The sequence below is a fragment of the Durio zibethinus genome, chromosome 12 (genome assembly GCF_047325235.1).
Source record: "Durio zibethinus cultivar Kanyao isolate XHJ-2024 chromosome 12, ASM4732523v1, whole genome shotgun sequence".
In the NCBI taxonomy this organism is placed as follows: domain Eukaryota; kingdom Viridiplantae; phylum Streptophyta; class Magnoliopsida; order Malvales; family Malvaceae; genus Durio; species Durio zibethinus.
Genome location: NC_143173.1, coordinates 4,333,129 through 4,354,918, shown reverse-complemented (window position 1 = coordinate 4,354,918; position 21,790 = coordinate 4,333,129). Strand labels below are relative to the sequence as shown.

At 30.3% G+C, this 21,790-nt stretch overlaps 2 protein-coding genes across 9 annotated transcripts; one reads left to right on the top strand and one right to left on the bottom strand.

Annotated features, from left to right (window-relative positions):
- The first annotated feature begins 1,399 nt into the window (after nt 1-1,399).
- On the top strand, nt 1,400-2,431 carry LOC149515600 (mitogen-activated protein kinase kinase kinase 20-like). Its single transcript, XM_089741735.1, has one exon. The coding sequence runs from the start codon at nt 1,400-1,402 to the stop codon at nt 2,429-2,431; it is 1,032 nt and encodes a 343-aa protein (XP_089597861.1).
- A 1,292-nt stretch (nt 2,432-3,723) lies between these two features.
- Nucleotides 3,724-16,094, bottom strand: LOC111295823 (protein TOPLESS-RELATED PROTEIN 2-like). Of its 8 annotated transcripts, none has more exons than XM_022889557.2 (27): nt 15,677-16,094; nt 15,404-15,583; nt 15,218-15,311; nt 14,561-14,740; nt 14,174-14,287; nt 13,930-14,088; nt 13,495-13,675; nt 13,285-13,414; nt 13,082-13,191; nt 12,734-12,872; nt 12,518-12,627; nt 12,199-12,268; nt 12,016-12,089; nt 11,839-11,934; nt 11,663-11,758; nt 11,381-11,508; nt 10,839-11,073; nt 10,594-10,761; nt 9,703-9,792; nt 9,464-9,610; nt 7,624-7,734; nt 7,354-7,536; nt 7,125-7,253; nt 6,459-6,554; nt 6,049-6,234; nt 4,340-4,512; nt 3,724-4,234 (listed from the first exon to the last, which is right to left on the bottom strand). In XM_022889557.2, exons 2-27 carry the CDS (start codon nt 15,423-15,425, stop codon nt 4,021-4,023), a joined length of 3,435 nt encoding a protein of 1,144 aa, XP_022745292.2. In that variant the 5' UTR covers nt 15,426-15,583; nt 15,677-16,094; the 3' UTR covers nt 3,724-4,020. The 8 variants fall into 8 exon arrangements, with proteins under 8 accessions (XP_022745292.2, XP_022745293.2, XP_089625302.1 ...); XM_022889558.2 differs by having other exon boundaries at nt 15,802-16,094; XM_089769176.1 differs by having other exon boundaries at nt 3,724-4,231; nt 15,802-16,094.
- Between the last annotated feature and the right edge of the window lie 5,696 nt (nt 16,095-21,790).

The following is a 21,790-nucleotide window of genomic DNA, read 5'->3' as shown; positions in this document are numbered from 1 at the left end:
AAACTATTCCAAGGAATTTTAGAACTCAATTTTCAATAGGATGGGATAGGACATTAAAGTTAATTTGAGGGGTAATTTTGGTAGTGGTTATATTTATTAAGGTTAAATTTGATTTTTGGTTCATAAGTTTGTGGTTAATTAAGTCATGATACATTTTTTTTAAAAAAAATTTTCACATTGCTAACGGCTAAAACATTTTTTTTTGGCATTTATGTTGAAAAAAAAATTAAAAGAATAGGAAGAGGAAAGAGTTTAATAATGTAAACAAATTGAATATAATCGAATGGAAATATCTCCTTAATTTGTTATTTTATTTTTAGAATTGTTTGAATTTTTTTTATATTTGATATAAAAAGTTATTCTATTTGTTTGAACTTGATTTGTTTAAATGATAAGATGTTTATGTTTGATTTGTATTTGACGTGATTAAATTAAATGAACTCGTGTAATATAAAAAAATGCATTCAATAATATGTGAAGCATTGCTTTAATTTATATGTTTGTTAAGGAATGTTTGGGGTACTCATTAAGATTATTATATTAAAAAAATTTTTAATATTTCTTTTCAATGCATTGAAACTATCACATAAATTATCTATACTAAATTAGAATAAAAGAATCCCTTATGGATTTTTATGTGACGCTTATTCAATATTGGTAAATTATCATTGTACCTTTATTTATCAATTTTATTTTTAATTATTTTACATTATTTGTTTGTTTATTTTATTTTTATTTAATTATTTAATTATTTTTAATTTATTTTAATTTGTTATTTATTTAAATTTAAAAATTAGGATAGATTTTCATTAGAAAAAAAAATAATTTTAAAACTGAAAAAATGTATTAAAATTTTGAAAATAAATAAAAAATTATTCAAATGATGAAATTTTTAATAATTACAAACAACTGAAATTCTAAAAAAAATTTATATGAGATGTTTTGTAAAATTTTACCCAAATTATGAAAAATTTTAGAAAAGAAATTTAGTAATGACAATTGACATTAATTTTTCAGAAAAAAAATAAAATGTATTAAAATTTTGAAAAAAAATAAAAACTATTTCAAAGATGATAAAATTTTGAAAATAAATAACAAATATTGCAAAAAAAATTAATTTATAGAAATATAATTTTCTTGTTATCTAAGATATATAATTATGTGTATAACTAAATAGAAGATGATGATTAATAATTAAAATAAGTCACAATCAAGATCTAACCATCTTAGGGTATATTTGTGATATATTACAACGGAATTATTTTTACTTCTTTTGCAAGAAATCAAATCCTTTGGCAGAGGAAATAGTAAACCGACTTAACAACTTCTATATGTATTGAAGTTCAAAGTTTCCTAATTTCTAATAGCAGCTTTACTTTTTTAAGTTGAGAAAAAAAAAATGGAGGTGAAAGGAGTAAGGGTTAAGGTTCTTGGGAGGGGATCGTATGGGGCTGTACATTTGGTCCAAACGATAGGTCATGTTCCTCAATTTTATGCCGTGAAATCTGCTGATGAGACAATATCGTCGTCTTTACGAAAGGAATATCAAATCCTTCAACAGTTTATCGCTTGCCCCAATATTGTTCGGTGCTTTGGTGCTTTCACCAGCATTCGACGGGATGGTCAAGGAAACGTTTTCAACCTGTTTCTTGAATATGCTTCAGGAGGCAGCCTGTTGGATTTGATGAGAGAGTATGGGGGTAAAATACCTGAACGGGATGTTAAGTGCTATGCAAGGATGATAGTGGAAGGGCTGGTCGACGTTCACAAGAAAGGATACATTCATTCTGATCTCAAACCAGGTAACATTCTGGTTTTTCCTCCTCAAGATAGTATTGGCTTGGATACTTTAAAGATTGCGGATTTTGGGTTAGTTAAACAATATGGGGTAGAAGATAAAACGATTTGGGAATATGGGTTTCGAGGCACAGCAATTTATATGTCTCCTGAATCTGTCATTGGAGAAGTTACTGGAGCATTGGATATATGGTCACTCGGCTGCATCATCGTTGAGATGATTACGGGAAAATTGCCATGGGTTTTTTGTAACTTGAAGGATTTGAGAGACAAGCTTTTGAGGGGGGAAACACCTCAAATCCCAGAAAACATGTCGAATATGGGGAAGAATTTCTTAATCAAGTGTTTTGCTAGGGACCCAAACCAGAGGTGGACAGCTAGAAAGCTGTTAAGCCACCGTTATCTTCTCGCAGAGCACACTATATTTCCAGTTGCAAGAAGTTACAACTCATCCGTTTCTTCAACAAATTTTCAAGAGAAGAAACTATTCCAATCTCCCAAAGGTTTCTTGAGCTATAACTTATTCCCACCTGCTGGAAGAAGAGATTTTCTTGAGGACGTAAGGGTGCAGTTAATGAAGACCAGTCTGTGTCAGCGCGAAGAGGAAAGAAGACTTGTGAAGTTGGGCGTGTAGTGCGAAAGGTTTCAAAGCCATAACCAACCTGAGACCACAAAGTTTGAGGCTACCATGGAAAAAAATTAATATTTTGTTTATTTTGCTAGCTTTTTCTTGGATTTAAGTTCGGAAAAAAATGTAATGATCTCTTTTTCTTCCAATAATTCGATATAACTTTGAAACCTATGAAATTTTTTTGACATTTTATAGTACTTTCTTTATTATTTGGAGCACTTTAATTTTCTAATCTAAATGAGTTATCATGGAAATTAAGGGAGGGTGCATATTGTAAAAACCTTACTACATAGTTGTTGTTTTTTTTTTTTCTAAAAATAATTCTCGTGATTTTTGGTAAGTGATATATATTTTCAGGATTTAATTTCATGTAAAAATCCAATTCCAATAGGGGTTGCCAAATACAAGTTACAACTAAATCACTAAACTTCTTTGGTCTGATTTAAATTATATAAATTATTGATCAACTAATAATAAAAGTGGTCAAATAATCAAAAAAATTGAAACTTTCACTTTTTTTTCAAAATTTCAGAGAAGGTTGCCTTTTGTGGCTGCTTAATGAAAAAACATGGATGGGCACAATACATGGATTTTGTTTTGGTAACAAATTGAATGAAACTAATGTTTCAGATACATACAGGCTATAACTGTTCAAGTAGGATCTTATTGATTTTATTTTTTTATAATATATAATATTATAAATTTTTAAATTTGATTCAAATCTGTATGATTTTTTTTAATCGATCCGATTTAAATTGAATTTTATCAAATTAATTTGATTAATTAATTTTTACTTCAAAATAATTATTTTTATTTTTTAAAAATTTAAAAAATATATATATTAACAAAAATATATAATTTTATATGATTCGAATACTTTTTATTCACTTTTTAATTTGAAATCCATTACGAACTTAATAAAAGTATTTAATATCTAAATTTAAATCTAAGTCAAATAAAAACCAATCCAAATCAAATCAAACATTATAATTTCATAACAATTTTCTCGTTTTTTTTTTCTGAATCCCTACCTATATGTTTTAAGTCTAAACAAGCTTTTAATCATATTTTCTTCTTTTTTTTTAGATTTAACAATATCCAAATTATGTTGTTAAATATATATATATATATATATATATATATATATATTTTGACATGGAGATTATGATGCAGTAGATTATCTTTTAAACATGAAAAAATAGAAATTATACTCTGTCTTTCCACTAAATCTAAAATATAAAATCTAACTATTGAAACCTCTTTCATAAATATATATATATATATATATATACATATAAAGCAAATAATTCATCTTCTCATTTACCAATGAAATGAAATTACATAATTAAATCATTCACCAAAGTATCTGAAGTGTAATGGTAAAGGGCAGAGTGAGCGAGAGTGCTAATTTTGCCTGCAGAAGTGTATTTGTAAAATAACATGGCGAGAAAGCAAAACAGGCTTAAGTGGGAATAAGATTTACAATGAAATATTAAATAACATGGAGTTGATTCAACGCAATTGATTACAAAGTAAAGAGGATAAATGTCTCTCTATATATGCTTGTGGTAACATCTACTTTATATACACCATCACCTAGAAGGTAGCTCTGTTGGTTGACCACTCAAGGAAGGATTCGATGAACTAGAAGGAAGGGATCCATTATTTTGAGAGGGTTTAGCACCCCATTTCAATTCTACATCAGAGGGTTCCACCACATGTACCGCTCCATCGCTCATGCCTAGCGCAATCTGGTTAGGCTCGGTTGGATGAGCAGCTATGACCACTGCATACGCGCTGTTGCTGCTGCAGAAAGTTTTTGTCAATGAAAGTGAAGTTTTACTGCCTTTTACGGTTGTATGCCGAAATATTTAAATTTCCGTGTAAAACTATCAAATGTTCATCCCTCACCTGACTGAGAAAGAAGGTATGTAAGCAGAAGGTGCTATTCGACATCTCACCCTCAAGTTATCCGAATAAAAAACTCCAACAGCACCATCACAAAATCCAGTATAAACCAGTGAGCCATCACAGGAATATATTGCACTTGAAATGGGAGCATTGAGTGAATCTTTTGGGGACCACTGCAAGAATGAGAGACAGCAAAACTGATTATAAAATCATACCATTTGAACAATTCTAAAACTAGATATCCAAAAAAAATCCAATCAAAAGAAAAACAAACTAAGAAACAAAAAAACAAATATAATAATTTAACTTGCTGTAACCGGCGTAGTAGTTAAAACTCGATCAAGATTACCAACAGTTAGTTGGCTCAAGTGACAATGAGTGTGCTCCTCTCCTTGTTGCCTCAGTTCAAATCCACTGTGAGTCTATGAGAAAGTAAATTCACATGAATTCACTAAGCCTGACATAGATTCAGCTTTGCTTGGACCGAAAAAGGGGATGTACTGGGTGAAACCCAAGAACCCCTTATTGCTAAATCAAAAAAAATCTCATTCAAGGTCCTACAAAGTCTTCCTTCAACCACTGCACCGTAATGCCAGGAAACATTTGATAGTGAACACAAAGCCAAGTTTCTGATCTATTGCCCCAAAGTTTTATATAGCTCACCACCAAAAAAAAAAATATCCTCCACCATCAACAATTCAAGAGCAGTTTTGATAGTGAACAAAAGTTTTAATCAATCAAACTAAGGTTGAATTTGTTCACGTATTTAAAACTTAATAACATTTAGAGTAGGATTTTAAATGAGAAATATGATGTAAGGATCCTTTCCGTTAATCAACCAACAGAAACAAATCAACAATTGCTAAAGAGGCCCAAACTAAATACAGGTTCACTACAAAGCCTACTTAATTGATGCAGGAGAACACTGACTAAAACTATCAGAGCTGCCTAGTTCAAAACTTGATGTGTTATATCATATTGCAAACAGGCAACAATTATGATTTCAAATTCAATATTAACTAAGCTGAAGCATTTGTATTCTTATATACTCATTTTTAAGTTTGATAGACATAAGTCTACAGAAAATTTATTCTAGGTCCTGGATATTGGCATTTGGCAGTGTTTTCATGGCTTTGGTAACCAGAATATCAGTATCACTTGACTAGCGGTTGCAGTAAAGGTACCAGGGCATCTTAACACGTAGTACTAGCATTCTTAAGGCTGGAGGATATCAAGTTAAATGAATGTATTATCTCAGGGTCCAAAAGAAAGAATGCGGATTTTTGACACCTATTTTCTCTATTGTTAGAGAGGCCAGTCATAGTTCATATCTTCTTGTAACCCCCTCTGGAAAAATCACTCTTCATTATTGACCATTTTCTGTCGAGGCAGAAAACCATAAAATGATGCTAATAACCTGCTTTCTCAAAAGCAAGCACAAATCATATATAATGATAATAGGGATAATAAGGATCACACTATAATAGACTTATATAATATAGCAAATATTATTGGAGCACAAATCAAGTAGGGAATTTCAGGTCAGAAAGGTCCCAATAATAGTAATAATGAATGTTTGCCTTACCTTTACTCCCACATTAGTCATGTCATAAAATAGTTCCCCACAAAAATAATAATAATAACAATAATATAAAAAATAATAATAATAATAACAATACAAGTAAAATGATGCAAAGTAGACAACTTACAGAGCGCAAACATTCAAGCTTGCTGTCATAGATGGCTATTTGGCTTTCATGGACAACCAATAGATGAGTTTGGTCATTGTGAAACTGGACTTTGGTTTCTCCTGCTAGTGGAGATTGACGACCAGCTGGTGCCTGTATGAAACTCGATTTCTTTTTCCCCCATCCATCTATGCTCCAAACACACAACTACAAGGGAAAATAAAGTCAGTGAATACATCATCATTGTTAGCATGCGTTGCCTTCTTTTTTTTAATACAATTCATAAATTAACAAATCAAATGCTTGTTTTAAGTTAAAATTGTTTCAATTCAGTGAAACAGTTAAAGCCACTCAATACAAGGATAACATAAAATTATGACTACGTCTACTAAAGGTTGCATCATACTATATTCGTTCAATCAATAACTAACCTGTGCATCAGCCCCTGAAGACACCAGAGAATTTAAAGTTTGGGAAAAGGCAAGTCCTGTTATCCGATTCTGGTGGCCTTTGAGTTTAGTTTTGACCTGCCAAAAGCAATAGCCTAAATATGCTTCTAGAGCCAAATGTCATGCCAAAAGATTAACACTATTATGGAGCAGATGCCAGAATGAGTTTTAGCTTCTCAAAGAATAAGTTAGCCTTTCCATTTCAAAAGAAAGGCCAGTATAAAACTTTCCCTGGTCCACTTAATAATCAAATGATTCTAATCCCTTTCATCACAACTTTTTTTTTTTTTTATTTTCTTTGTGTTCTTCGTATAGGCAGAGCAACGGAGGTTAACAAGAAGCCATCAACCATGTGCCATAACGATTCTAGCATTCCAAGTTAACTTGCAATCATGGTCATTACGATGCATATAAAAAATTGACACACTGAATAATGCCAAATGGTGATAAGCTAGACCAAGTTAGCAAGAGCATAGAGCCATACAATGATAAAATGGTGCTTGAATTTAGTAATAAATTCTAAGAAAATAGGTGGCTTGATAAAATGCAAGAATTCAGAATTCTCCTACTTGAACAAAATTGTCCTAACTGAGAGATATATACCAAAATAGTTTCTATTACTAATTGAAGCTAAAAAAAATGCTTCACCTCATCAACTCTGACATTATAAATTTGAATCGTGGAATCTTCCATGCCAATGGCAATAATATTATTATCTTGGGGATGAAATGCCAAGAATGTGGCTGCAGGAGGAGGGGAAATAAAGGTGGTCATCACCTGGTAAGAATTAGCCCAGGTGAGTAATGTGGATAACTTCAATGAACACAAATAAAATGGTGAACAGTTTGGGAAACAAATTAAAATTGTCATTTAAGACCTTGAATGTCATCATGTTGAACAAAGACACCTTCCCTCCCGATGCGGACATAACATAAGAATCATTTTTAGACAATGCAATGCATGCAGCAGACTCTTCCGCAGGTTTAGTGTCACTTATATCATTTGTCATAGGTGTACCACTAGGCGGCTGCCACAATTGTGGTGCAACATATGCAGTTGCCTGAAGGTTTACAATGGAAAACTATTAGAAAATATAAGTTAATAATTAAAAGATACAGATTTTCTCATTTAAAAACACAAGACAAACCTTGCCTAATGGACTCCTTTCACTACGTTGCCATTTCCAAAGTTTGTGAACAGCATTTGAAGCAAGGGCCAAAAGAGCAAGACCAGAGTTAGTGTACAGCAGCCTCACAACCTGCAATTAAAGATTGCTAACCCTCAATTATGGACATAGAAAATTCTAAAAATTGGACCAAAAACATAAAACAATTAAGTCTGAATGCACCAAGTTTACGCATAAACATACGAATGTATGCATCTTAGATAGCTACATTATGATCTGACCTAATTTCTCAATACTGAATTAAGCAGAAAAAGATACAAAATACTGCATATATCAAATATATTAACAACCCAATTTTTAAATATATATAATACATGTGCCGTTATTATCTATGTGCACGTGTTTCTGTAAAAGTACAATGAATAGATAAGCCAGTACTCCATTATTCCTCCTATATTGGATTAACTAATTCCCTTTTAAATTATCAGATTCAGTAGTTACTTATGCCCCCACAAGAGAAAGTTCCTAACTCTAGTCCTTTATGCAAGAAACAGATGTAACAACAGACTAAATATGCAAACCAGTAAAGAGTTCATTTATGATCAGAATTCAACACTAGAAAAGGAAAAATAGTTTTAAAAAAAGTATAAGTACAATTCATAATTCCTGTGTCATTCATTTACATTTTTTTCTCAAGTTCCAAAATTGATATAAATTCATATGCTGTCAAATGTGCTTAAATCATCTCTTTTACAGCTTCAATTAATAGCAAACAACTATATATGTTCCAGTACTAAATACTTGTGTCAAATAAAAAAACTGATCCTTAGCATACATCAGGGGGGAAAACCTCTCTCTCAAGCAAGCAGGAAAACATTGCTGGTTTTTGCAAAGGATAAGCTAATACATTAAGGCTATGTTTGACACATAGGATTAGTTGAAGGGTAGGATACTAATCATCCTATCACATGTTTGTTATGCACTTAAATAAAAGGACTGGATTATTGAAAGGATTAGATATCCTATGCCAATAGGATAACTCCATCCTTTAGAAAAGTAGGGGATTATTTTTAATCTATGGGATTAAACTTATAGGTTCTATTATATCCTTAAAAATTATATCAATAATTTAAATTGCATAAACCTTAAGGAAAGATAATTTTGACCAATAAATAAATTATCCTATATTAATCTTTGCACACATCAAACATAAAATAGGATGACATTTTTTAATCTAATCCTATTCATAATATAATCTTTACCCTATCTTATCATAATCTTGTGTACCAAACATAACATTAATATATAGCATAATAAAATAACTGTTAGCTGCACTTTTTTGTACCAAAAAAAAGAGTGAAAACCAAATATCGCCACAATAAAAAATTAAAAATCAATTTTATCCAGCAAGTTTGTCCCAACCCGGGATACTTGTATTTCATGAACGGATAATGTTCTCTAGAGATCTTTCATAAGAACCGACTTTATAGCTATTTCCTGAATGAAGGTGCTATTATATTATCAAGACAGGTTTACAGATAGGATGAACAAAACGCTGTTCTGTCTTATTGAACAAAGTTAGCATATAGGAAAAAAAATCTTATGGTGCATAAGGTACAACAAATTTATTTACAGTTGTTTATCATTTCGAACCTGGCTTGAATGAGAAATTGCATTAGGTACAAAGTTGCAATGCAGCGAAATATCTCATCCAAAGCCAGATTCAAAAGGATAACCACCAACAAATAAATTTCAAATTACCACAAAGGAAAGGAGAACATTGCTATTATGCAAGCGTATTTGTTTCCTAAGCAACAATGCACTAACACCCAGCAATTAATCATGTTCTTCAAGTACCCACCTTTCCTGCTGCTATGGCATCAGGTAATCGCAGGACTTTCAGGTGAGACGGTTCCATAATGTCAGGAATTCTCCAGCCCCTGATCTTGTCTGTATCATCTGAAATCCGTGGTTTAACATCAACAAGCCTGCTGTTGTCCATGTTACCCTATGATTGACATCCAAATGAAATTAGCAATCCCTGTAACACCAAAAAAGATAGCATGCAACTGAAACAGCTGAACTTAAAAGGCTGCTAACAGATTGAGCAGGGAGGACTCTATCTGGGCGTTCAAGGGCAGGAGCAATGGCAGCATTTCCAACAGGACCAAGAGCATTAACAATCAATTGCTGCAGAAAACATTGTCCAGGAAAAGCGAAATAGGAAAATTATTAGCAGCATAGAAAGAATATTCGTAAAAAAAGACATGCAAAGAAAGCCCTAAAAGATAGGAGAAAATGTAGAAAATAAACCATCCATAAACAGCCGTCTTATGTGGCAATGAACAGTTCAGCAAGACAAAGTTACTGAGAGAAATATAACCATTTGTATCTAAACAATCAAGAATTTCTTCCTTTTAAGTTATAATAACACAAGCAACAAGTAAATTTTACTATACTCCTGGATCTTTTATTGACGAACAAAGGGTAATATTTTACTCCTTGTGAATGCATTCTATGATAGTAGCAACATTAAAAAAAATTCATTGTAAAACTAAAGATATAATACATATATTGGCTCCAGTGTAAAGCATTGAAAGAATAATGAAGGAAAACTTTTTTTAAGGTCATTATAACAGAAAAGAGCTATGCATGGATTACAAGACAAAACTCCAACCACAAAAGATAATGAACCTGAACATTTTCTGAACAAAATTGAACAATAAGCAACCAACAGATTCACCAAAAGCACACAACAAATAGTTATTCAATAAATAGAAAATCACGCCTTTAATAGTAATATTCTGACTTTTGCAATTAGGGTCATTCCCTACTCTAAGCAATGTCTCCTAGCAAGTTAACTACCAAGCCAGCAGGGCTTGCTGTTCTACTGACAGTTTACTTCTTACAAGGGTATGAATTTACAAGGCATTATTTAGATATGCCAATTGCCAAACTTAAGGAATAATTCAAATCAAAGAACAAAACTACCTTAGAGTTGACAGGTTCAGAAGGGCCTTGACTTTTGTCAACAGCCCTGCTCTCCAACATCCTTATCATGCGTGAACCATCACCGTTAGCCAAGATTTTGATACTATTATCACTAGTTGTAACCGCCAACAATGACCCTTCCTTGTTGAATCTTAATCGGGGACTAGCCTGCAAAAGGATTAGAATAGATAATTGCAACATCTGCAACTTAACTACTAGTGAAAAGAACATGTAGCAATACTAACAGGCAAACCGCCATCTGCGTCAACAGCTGTCAACATGGTAGTATCATCCATGTCCCAGAACTTAATTTGGAATTCATCACCAGCTGCTAATAACCTGTTCCTGGTTGTGTCAAACTGGACAACACCTAAAGAACGATTCCTAAAACCAGAATATCTTCTTTTGATAGCTCCTTCACTCTCATTCCATTCAACTAAATGGGATTCACCATCTTTACTGGTTCCACAAGAGAAAAGCCTGCAAGAATAAATCCAAGTTTTTGTTCATATATACATATACATCTTCTTATACATCTGTATGTATCAAGCTTGCTCATAAATAACATCAAAATTAATCTTAAAATCAGACACCATCTCAAATAGACTATTTTTGAGGGTGAAATGAACATAAGAAAATAAGTTACAATATTCTTAATTTAAAAGAGTTTTGATGCATCTAAATGCCAACATTTCCAGGCATAATTATGTAAATATGATTGTGGAAACATACCAAAACTTCCAAATAAATTCAAATAGACTGTCATCTCTGACAATTAACATTTTACCTAGTTCCATCAGCACTGTATGCCATTGTGGTGCACCAAAGTCCAGGGGCATCATAGTCCACTCTAGATCCCAAGCAATCATATAACCAAGCTTTAATCTTCCCATCAATGGCAGTGGAAAAGATAAACTGTTCATACAGGAAGAGTTTGGAAATATAATGAGAACGGAAATGAAATTTTTCAAAAGAAGAGACCAAAATTCTGCAGCCCAACCATGAGAGAACACCAAGAATCAGAAAACAACAAGTACAAAGCTAATAACAACTTCTAAATGAGGTTTACCTGAATATTTTCTTTATGATGAGGGCATACAGAATATACTGGAGCTTCATGGCCTTCAAATGTATAAAGTCCGCATCCAGCAACAGTGTCCCATACCTGCCAAACAGGAAATTTCATTATGGATAAACAAATTCTTCTTCAACTTACAAAAACTATATCAAGACAAAAGATGATACCTTAATCATCTTATCATCCCCACATGTAACAATACATAATTGCTTGTTGGGATGAGCAAACGCTATGTCATTAACACCTCCAACATGGGCATCAATCTACAAAATATAATAGGATGTTAATGACCTTCTCTGCCGTGATTTTCAAGAGATATTTGATATGTGTCGTGATTGGCTTACCTCCAAATGCTGTCTTAATTCACCAGCTGGATTGTAATGATATATCTGGACTATATGCTTTGAAAATGCAACACCTATAAAGAACAATATTTAATTCAAGAACAGATAAAAGCAACAGCAAGGAGGGGCAAGACAGAATCAAACAGTATGTAAGTTTTGAGCAGAAAATATAGTTAACCATACCAAGCATAAGTCCATCAGGCGCCCAAACACATCGATTTACTGATATCACAGCATCATTCACTAGTGATGTCTGGTAGTAGAGAAAAAAAAGAAAGATCAGTACTCAGCAAAAGAGATTTTTACATGTTTGGGTCGTGAATGGGTTGGCAAATAGCAGGAAGTTTATTCTCAATTTCCAAGTCAATCGTTATCAATGTTTTACATGATGGCAAGAGATAATTCTATCAACTAGATATTATCCCATAGCAAGAAAGGAAAAATTGGCTAGGGTCAATAAGAAAGATGAATTAATAATACCTATAGGAAGTTGATACAATACCTGCAAAGGCATGGAAACAGCCGAAATATCCCAAACCTTGAATGGCTTATGGGCCAACCTTTCCCGAGATCCTACTTCCCAAAGGCTGATGTCACCAACTTTTGTGCCAACTAAAAACAAAAAAAGAATGGAAAAACCATCAATAAATAAGCAATTAATATCTGCCAAAATTTTCCTAAAATCTTCATAGCAAATTGATAAAATATATATATCAACCTAGGAGAATGGTTTGTTGTTGAGGATGAAAGTCCATGCTCATGACATTAGATCCTTGGTTAAAGGCCCGCACAACAGTTTTTGGAAGGTCGTCTTGTGAGTAGACATTGGGAGTATGTGATATACCAGAAAAAGATACCTGCGAAAACCATATGTGAGCATAGTGTCTGTAATTAGATGAGGAAAAAAACCAAAAAAAAAAAAAAAAAAAACTAATCATACCACCTAGACCCAACATATGGAGATGAAGAGTATGTCCCATCTAAAAAGTTTGAGAACTAATCATGTGTAAAGAAAACTAACTGAGGAAAGCCAAGATAACAAAGGAATTGCCCAATTTATCCGCACCTCATCAGACTGGCCAGTGCGAATGCGCTTCATCAAATGCTCTGAATCAGCTGACTGATAATCCATCCCTGGCATACCTGACTGTGTCCTTGGGTGCTTGAGAAATGCAGCTGAATCATCAGGGCAAAAAAAACGCAAACAAAGTAAGTTCACTGGAACATTATTCCAACAGAGACAAACAAATGCCAGCTACTTGTACCTACCTGCATTAGAAGGCTGGACAAGGCCAGGGGGGGCTGCCGCTACAGCTGCAGCATGAGGTAAAGAAGGATTTCCACTTGGCATCCACCCTGCAATAGCACCAGAAGATGGAGAAACAACAGGCTGAAATGGCTGCACATCAAAACCATCCAAGAATTGTTTGAGAATGCAGCATATTTTTTGTATCAGATAAATTAATGCAAAATACTTACACCATGGGCAACAACAGGAGGGAACACCCCAGCCTTGGAAATTGGTCCAACAAGGGGACCATTAGTAGGAGGTGGAGGACGTGCCCCATTGGAAGTTGGCAAACAAGAATGATCCGTAAAGAGAGTTTTAATGTCAGGGTTTGGGCGAGGATTCTTGCAAAGCTGATGCTGCCAATTTAGACTGAAAAATTCAACAAAGAAAATGAGCTAACAGAATATAATATATATATATATATAAAGAATTAAGGTCAGCTACCAATCTAAACTTGATTGTGTCAATTGTTCTATACTCACCTTATAAAGTATTGAGTTATTAACAGAGACATATCAGCAAATCGAGACTTTATTTTCAAAAGGTAAGAAAGAAGAAAAGATTGAACCAAAGAATACTGATAAAGAATTAGTAAAATAATCATAGAATAAGTAATGAATAACCTCTGATTTATTAAGGTTCTTAGTCGTGAACTTTTAAAGGCTGGGAATGTAAGCTTATCACGAAATAAAGGATTCGCTTCAATCAGCTTCTTAAGTTCTACAAGCATGATATTTCGAGCAGATTTTGTATCCCCATATTTAGAAAGCTGCTCATTTTGCCTGATGACAAAATACAAACAGCAAAATTCAGTATAACTCAATCAAGTAGCCATAAAGAGAACAAAGAGAGAGCAAGAGTACACACCTAAAGTTATCAAGAGTAAGCAACTGGGTAATCTCCTTGAAAAGTTCTTCATTAAAGGATGCGAAAACCTTCAAATCCTTTACAAGAATCTCAACAGCCTTTGCTCGATCCTGCCTGGTAGAAGATAAACAATAAATATAAAAGGCATGCATAGATTAATTCAACATTAAGAAAGAACAATTAAAGAAAACCACATAATGAAAGACAATTCTGCCTCGGGCTGAAATATTTCCAAGAGTTCAAGAAAAGCTACCTCCATTATTCTATAAAAGTGCTCCTTTAACATCATTCATTTAGGACTTTAATTACAAATGGCAAGATGCCCATAGTTCACAAGTCCTAGACACTGAAAAGCAAAAGACCAGAAGCAGTAAATTAAGTGCTCACCTATCAAGAGCCTCCAAATACTTCTGCTTCCTAATTTCAAAGAAAATCTTCATTGAGTAACGGTTATCTTCAACCTTAGTGAACCCACATAGATAACGCTCAACTTCATCCCATTCACCAGCCTGGACTTGATCCTCAAAATGCTTCATATTGAAGAAAAAACCAGACTCTTGTTCTAGCCTAAAATTTGAGCAAGCCATCAGAGTGTCACATACAAAAGCAGGCATTAGAAAGGTATATGAGACGCATGCAAAAGCAGGGATTAGAAATCCATTTGAAGTCAATTAACTTAAGCCTACCATAGTGGCTAATTAAAAAAAAAAGAAAGCGGCAAACGTATCAATGTGCTATTTAAAAGCACTGAAAGGTTATCTTCTCGCTTTCCAGAAGTAAAATTAATGCAATTTTAGCTTTGGGATGTTTTAATAAAGCACATTTCTAAAATGCTAATCAAATATCCATTATTGCTAATCATTTGAAACCCAAAAGGCATTAACTACCAGGTCTTATTAGGTAACAGAACATAAAAAACAAATGTTTTTCCCTCTTTCAGCCATAGGCTTAAAAATTCTTTTGCCATCATCCTTCTAAGCTAACTCAACAGTCAAAAGAACAATAATATGAAGCAGTACAGAAAAATGAGGTAAATTAACTTACTTATGAACAGTTTCCATGAATTTTTCCTCATCCAGGAACTGTAATATCAAAAACACCAGCTCCCTACTTAAGGAAGACATCGTCTCGGGTACCCCTAGTCGCTCCAGCTCAAAAATACAATGTTAAACAGAGAAATTAATTTTTCCACTATAACTAACCCAAAATTCTTCTTCCCAAAAACCTTACCACGCCAACAGAATCCAACCATTCAGATAAACTCTAAGAAAAGCCCAGAAAATGCTTGTCCTTCAATTCTCTTCTGCAATTACATTAGCCTTCAAAATATTCATTAAACACTATTTTCACTTGTCCAACTAACAACCTTGAAACCATTCAAAGCTCCAAATCAGTACACCAAAGCCCCATCTGGCCAAAATAACAAAAACCCAAATTCTTACAAAACATAAAAAAAAAAACAAAAACAACCCTTCAAAAACCTCTTTTTGAAGCAAACCCCACCTTCACATAAACCCTAATTTGCTTTCAGCTTAAACAAAAGATCCAACAAACTGAAGCAACAAAATGTGAGAGCTAACTGATGCTTGATTACACTAACAACAGAAAGTCTGAAACCTTAAGCTTACTTGTGAATCCTCGGAGAGAAAGAGAGAAAACCAAAAAAGAGTAAAGTTTTGGCCTTTACTGTATCACCATCAAAGAGCAACAGAGAGAGAAAAAAAAAAAAACTAAAAACAATTTCAAGGTTAGGGTTTTTTTTTTCCTTTGTTTCAACAACAACCTTTAACTTCTGTCTGAGAAGAAAAAGTTCAACTTTGATTAACTTTCTCTCTCTGTTTTTTTTTTTTTTTTTTGTAAGATTAGGACAAAAAGTTCAACTTTGATTAACTTTTCTTTTTCTTTGCTGTCTCTGTCTCTCACTCAAATGCAAAAACTTTCTCTCTTTATAAAGACGTTTGAGCATTCACTTTTTTTTTTTCTCTCTCTCTTTAGAGCGTCAATTAAAAAATATATATATATGTATCTCTTTACCTGCTTTTCTCCCTTGTACTATAGTTGGATGCTTTTATCAATAAAAGATTAGTTTAATTGATTAAATTTTATTTTTATAATAAAAAAATTTTTAATTTAAATTTTATGATAATTATTTTTTAAAATTATTTTAAATACATAATTTATAATTATTTATTTTAATTATTAAATATGACATATTTTACTTAATACGATAACTAAATAGCTTATCTAATGCTCTTTGAAATGCTACCGTAGTAGAATCTACAGTCCAATGGTGAAAACTGAAAAGGATAGGGTGCAGTTGTCCCTCTGGTAAAGCCAACATTAACTCTTTCTTTTTCTCTAATTTTTCAATTTTTAATTTTTTATTAAATGTATAATTTATGTATTTATATTTTTTTAATTTATATTAAATATATAAAATATAAAATTATTATATCATAATTCACGTCAATATACTAAATATAAAAATTACATAATGAAATTGTAATTGTAATTTTACAATGGAATGTTTATTTTTGAAATTAATATATTTGGTTTAAATTTTAGTAAAACTAAAAAATTTGAGACAAATTTATCCAAAATTTATTTAAGTAATAGCAATAACTTTGAAAGACAAAATGGCATTAAAATATGGGAAGTTGCATTCACTTTGAGTCATTCAAGAAAATTTTATTTAATTACGAGATTGAGAAAATATTTTTCCTTGTATCAAAATAAAATGATGGGAGAGAATGAACAATAATTTTTTAAATTGTTGAAGAAAAAAGTACTAATAAGGTATAAAAACATTTTCTAGAGGAAGAAAAATGAGTTAATTTTGTTTACAATTTTTCATTTGCATTTTAATTTTTAAATATGATTAAGGTTTCGTTCCACAAACATAGATTAGTGGTTTTTTATATTAAACTTGGATACATTGTAATTAAAAAATTTATCGTATAAAAATTATTAATCAAATAAACGTAACAAGATAAGTTAAATAATTAACTTGAATTTTTGAAAAATAATTATTTCAAAATGTAATTAAAAGTGAGGAAAGTTTAAAATGATTTTCTAATGCTATATATCAAAAAGATGAAGATTTTCAAATTTATTTATTTCCTCATTGTAGATGGAAAAAAAAAACACTTATTGAACAATAGACGTGTTAGATAGCTTCTTATTAGTTCCTTTCTCTCGTTGAAAAGATTGGCTATAGTGAATCTCATCCCCTTTCTAGAGTAAAAATGATAGATATGATAATTCGTATTTTTATATCATATAAAATATTAAAATTTTATGTATTTAATTTTTATTTTATATAAATATTATATATCATAATTTATATTGATACAAAATATAAAATATATTATTTTTATTTTATTAAATTTATTTATAATTTTTATTAAAATTTTAAATCATATTATATTCGTATTTTTTATTCATATCATATCATCATATTATGTTTAAAATTGTCAAATCTAACAAACGGCTTAAAACTAAATGTTGATTATAAACTCAAATGGTGCTATTACTTACATATTGAAATCAATTTTATCTTGTAATTTTTTTAATTACTTGTAATTTTATTAAAAAAAAATCATGTTAAACTAAAAAAAAAAAATGGTTAAAGATACTTGAATTCTTTATCGTAAATGGCAATAGTTGGTACTAGGAACTTATATTAGAAGGTTTTAAAGGATTTTTCCTTTTAAGGGAAAAAAATCTTTTCAATGTTTGAACTCAAATGAGTGATCAATTAATCTCAAAAGCTAAACCATCAAAGGCAATGTCTTTTCCAACTTTTGTTAGAGACTTAGGCATGAAAATAAAATTCAAAAATTAAAGAGACAGATGAATATCCATTTATCATTATTTAAGTTTCATTAAATCTTCAAATATAGAAAAGATCTGGATGAAAGTTTAGTTGTTTTACAAGCCAAATATTTCCCTGGGATTTCTTTTCTTCAATCCTAACTTGGAAAGCATCCATACTTAACTTGGAAGAGCATATGGGAATCCAAAGTTGTTTTTCAACAAGGGATATGGTTAGGGCTGAGAAAATGCTAAAAAAATTAATTCAAAATTACAATTTTTTTTTGGTTTAAATCAATTTTTTATATTCAAATTGGTTTAAATTCAGATATTACATATTTTTATTATGTTTGATTCAGTTTTTAGATTAAAAAGTAAAAAATTGAAAATATTTAAATCATATCAAATTATATATTTTTAAATTTTTATAAAATAAAATAATTATCTTAAATCTAAATTTATTTAAATATATTACAAGCTACATAAAAATAATAACAAAAAAATTTTATAGTATGATGAATTAAATAAAATTGATAAAATTCAATTCAAATCAATTTCAAAGAAAAATCAATCCCAATTTAAATCAATTTATAAAAATCCATAATAATATTATTAATTGCACTGTTATCACCTTAATATATCTTGGTGGAGGGTGAGAAATGGTAAGTCTATTCGTATTTTGATATTACATATTACACGTACAAAGGAAAAAAAAAATTTTTAAACCAAAAATCAAATTCTCGTTAATTGATAATTTATATATTTATATTATTTATATCATATTAAATATATATAAATATAAAAATTATTATATATAATTTATATCAATACGTTAAATATAAAATATATTTTTTTTATTTTTATTAAATTTTATATATAATTTTTTTTACATTTTTTTACATTATATCATAAGAACATGTTTAAAATTACCTACTATATTGATGGGTACTGTTAGTCACATAATTCAGACAAAATAAGAAAATTTCACAAGGGTATTTATGTCATTTAGGAAAAAATTATGACTCTAATTTTGCCACGACATATTACGTCGTGCTCAGTTACATGTCGCACGCTTTTCCACAAATAATTTTGAAAAAATATATTATTATTAAATATTGTACCAAAAATGTACTAACACTCAGGTTGTCAATCAGTCAATCAGTCTGTCAATGTGCGAATTAGCTGTGCAAACATGCGGTTGATAAGTACGCGTACTTATCAGCTTATTTTTTCAACGATCAGTGAGTACTTATCAGCTTCTCAATTTTTGTTTACATTTTGTTTCAAAATTCTTATACTTTTTTTCGCATTTCAACATTGTTAATTTAATGGTATAAGTACAAATATTCCTTTTAAATAATATTGCTTTTTCATTTTTCTTTTTATTTAAAAATAAAAAAATAATTTTTTTAATTTAATATAATAAAATATTATTTAATATATCATTATTTTAATTATTTACTAACAAAATTATTATTTGATATAAGAGTAATTTAATAAATTTTAATAATTTATTAATTTTATAAATATTAAATAATTTAAATTTTTATTACATATAATTTTTAATTTAATATCTTTAATAATTATTTTTTTATCACAATTTACTTTACCGTCATCATTATATTTATATTTAAAAATATATTTTATCAATAATTTTAATTTTATTATTATAATAATCAATCTCATTTTTATTTTTATTTTCAATCTCATTATCTATCTAAATGAATTGTTAAAATAATAGAAGTATCCAAAGTCCATTTACGTGCACATGCATATGATTTTAGACATAAGATTACAGCGGAATAGAAGCCATGTAGGGCCATAAAAATGCCAAAATGATAGGGGTAAGAAAAAATTGAAAATTAATTTGAAACCATATTATTTGGTACAAAATAATTTTTTTATTAAATTTGAATATTAAATTTTTTATTAGGTTTGATTGAAAAGTGAACAAACCAAAAATATTTGAATTGAACTAAATTATATATTTTTATTAATTTATATATATTTTAATTTATTATAAAATAAAAATAATTATTTTATATTTAAAGCTAATTAAATTTACTAGAAATTATATTAAAATAATATAAAAATTAAAAATTAAACTTAAAAAATTGATAAACCAAATAAATAGAATTCGATTTGATTTTAATATAAAATCAATTTGAATATAAACCAAATTTTAAAAATTAATAATATTACATATTATTTAAAAAATCAAATCCAATCCCATTTAATTGAATTCGAACAGTTATTACTCTTACCAAGTGATGTTTTGCTTATCACATCTTAGGAATTTGCATGTGGCAATGGGTCGGGGACGGTCAGCAAAGATGGAACCCTTCGAAATCAGGGCTTGATAGGCAAGGGTTTTGAGCCTATATGCAGGATATAAATTGGACCATGTTTTTCTGCTAGGGATAGAGCCAGGGCCTTAACTCGGGGCCATAGGAGGTTGCCAAAAAGGGGAATTGTGTTGAGATGGTTGAAGAAAGATTCAAGGAAGATGATCATGAGATTGGTGATGATGAAATCGGTTGCCATTTAAAAAATTTTGATAACCTTTTTTTTTTGTACTCAAATAATTTTTTGCTGCATGATCAAGTCGTCATTTAATAGGATCTTACAGCTTGAGCAGCAGCTTATCAAATTTGAGATGATATGCGCAATAAAAGTATTTAAGGGTCAGGTTGGGTTTGGATTAAGTTTATATTCGATGTTAATAGTTTATATTAATTTGTTATTATAAGTTTTAAAATTTTTCAAATTTAAGTCGAATTGAAAAAATAAATTTTAAACTCATTTATTAAATTTAATTTATATAATAAAAAATTTTAAAAAATAAAAAATAAAAAAAAAATTTACATATATATTTATATAATTATAATATTTAAATTATATATATTTTATTCGGATCAAATTAGATTTGATTTTGAATTTTTTTATCTAAAATCTGACTTAAAATTTAAACGGACTTAAAATTTATATTCAAATCTATTTAATAAATTTTAATTATCAACCCCTTTCAAAATTAATTTGAGCAGACTTTCGAACTTAAATAAATAGTTTAACCATTGAACAGATCTAGGTGCAAAGTGCACTGCTACACTTTACGATAATTGAGAAGTAATGCCATTTGTGTTAATTTGTCCCTACTATAAGACTGGTCCTTGTTAGCAACAAAAAATGCAAGGAAAAAGGGTCTTAACGGGTTTTAAAAATTTTCTCTTCTAAACTTTTGATTCCCACCCCCCCCCCCCCCCCCCAATTTCTTCTTGATTTCTTCTCTTCCTGCAAATACAACAAGTTACCAAAAAGGAAAAAGAGCTCTCCATGGCAGCAATGAGAAAGCTTTCTTCTCCACAAGCTCACAGGGTCTCATAAAAATCACTTTCTTAACCGTCAGCTTTCTCTAGGTCTCCCTCTTCGAGCTTCAATCTCTAAGCTAATCTTTTAGCCTATGGGAATTTTTAAAAAAATCTTTTTTTTCTCAAATATTGTTATTTGGTTATTTTATTATGTTTATTTTCTGGGTTTTTATGTATTTAAAATGGCTTTATTGAGTTAAAGAAAGATTTACAAGAGAAGATAAAAGGAAGGAGAAGATGAATAGTAAAGAAAATGTTTTTCTCCTAAGTGATCCAAACACTGGAAAATAATTTCTTTTCCAGAAAATCACTTTAAAGAAAATATTTTATCTTTCGGACGTTGATTTCCGGTTACCGAACAGAGTCTTAATCGAATTTAGATTCAAATACAGCAAAATAAGCAGCTACGAAATCCACTATTTTTTAGATTCAAGGT

Coding starts and splice junctions, on each gene's coding strand:
- LOC111295823 (XM_022889556.2), bottom strand. CDS start 15,425: ATGGTTGGATTCTGTTGGCGTG. Junction 11,759..11,838: donor GGGATGATAAGATGATTAAG/GTATCATCTTTT, acceptor CCTGTTTGGCAG/GTATGGGACACTGTTGCTGG. Junction 7,254..7,353: donor TCAACATGATGACATTCAAG/GTCTTAAATGAC, acceptor AATTCTTACCAG/GTGATGACCACCTTTATTTC.
- LOC149515600 (XM_089741735.1), top strand. CDS start 1,400: ATGGAGGTGAAAGGAGTAAGGGTTAAGGTTCTTGGGAGGGGATCGTAT.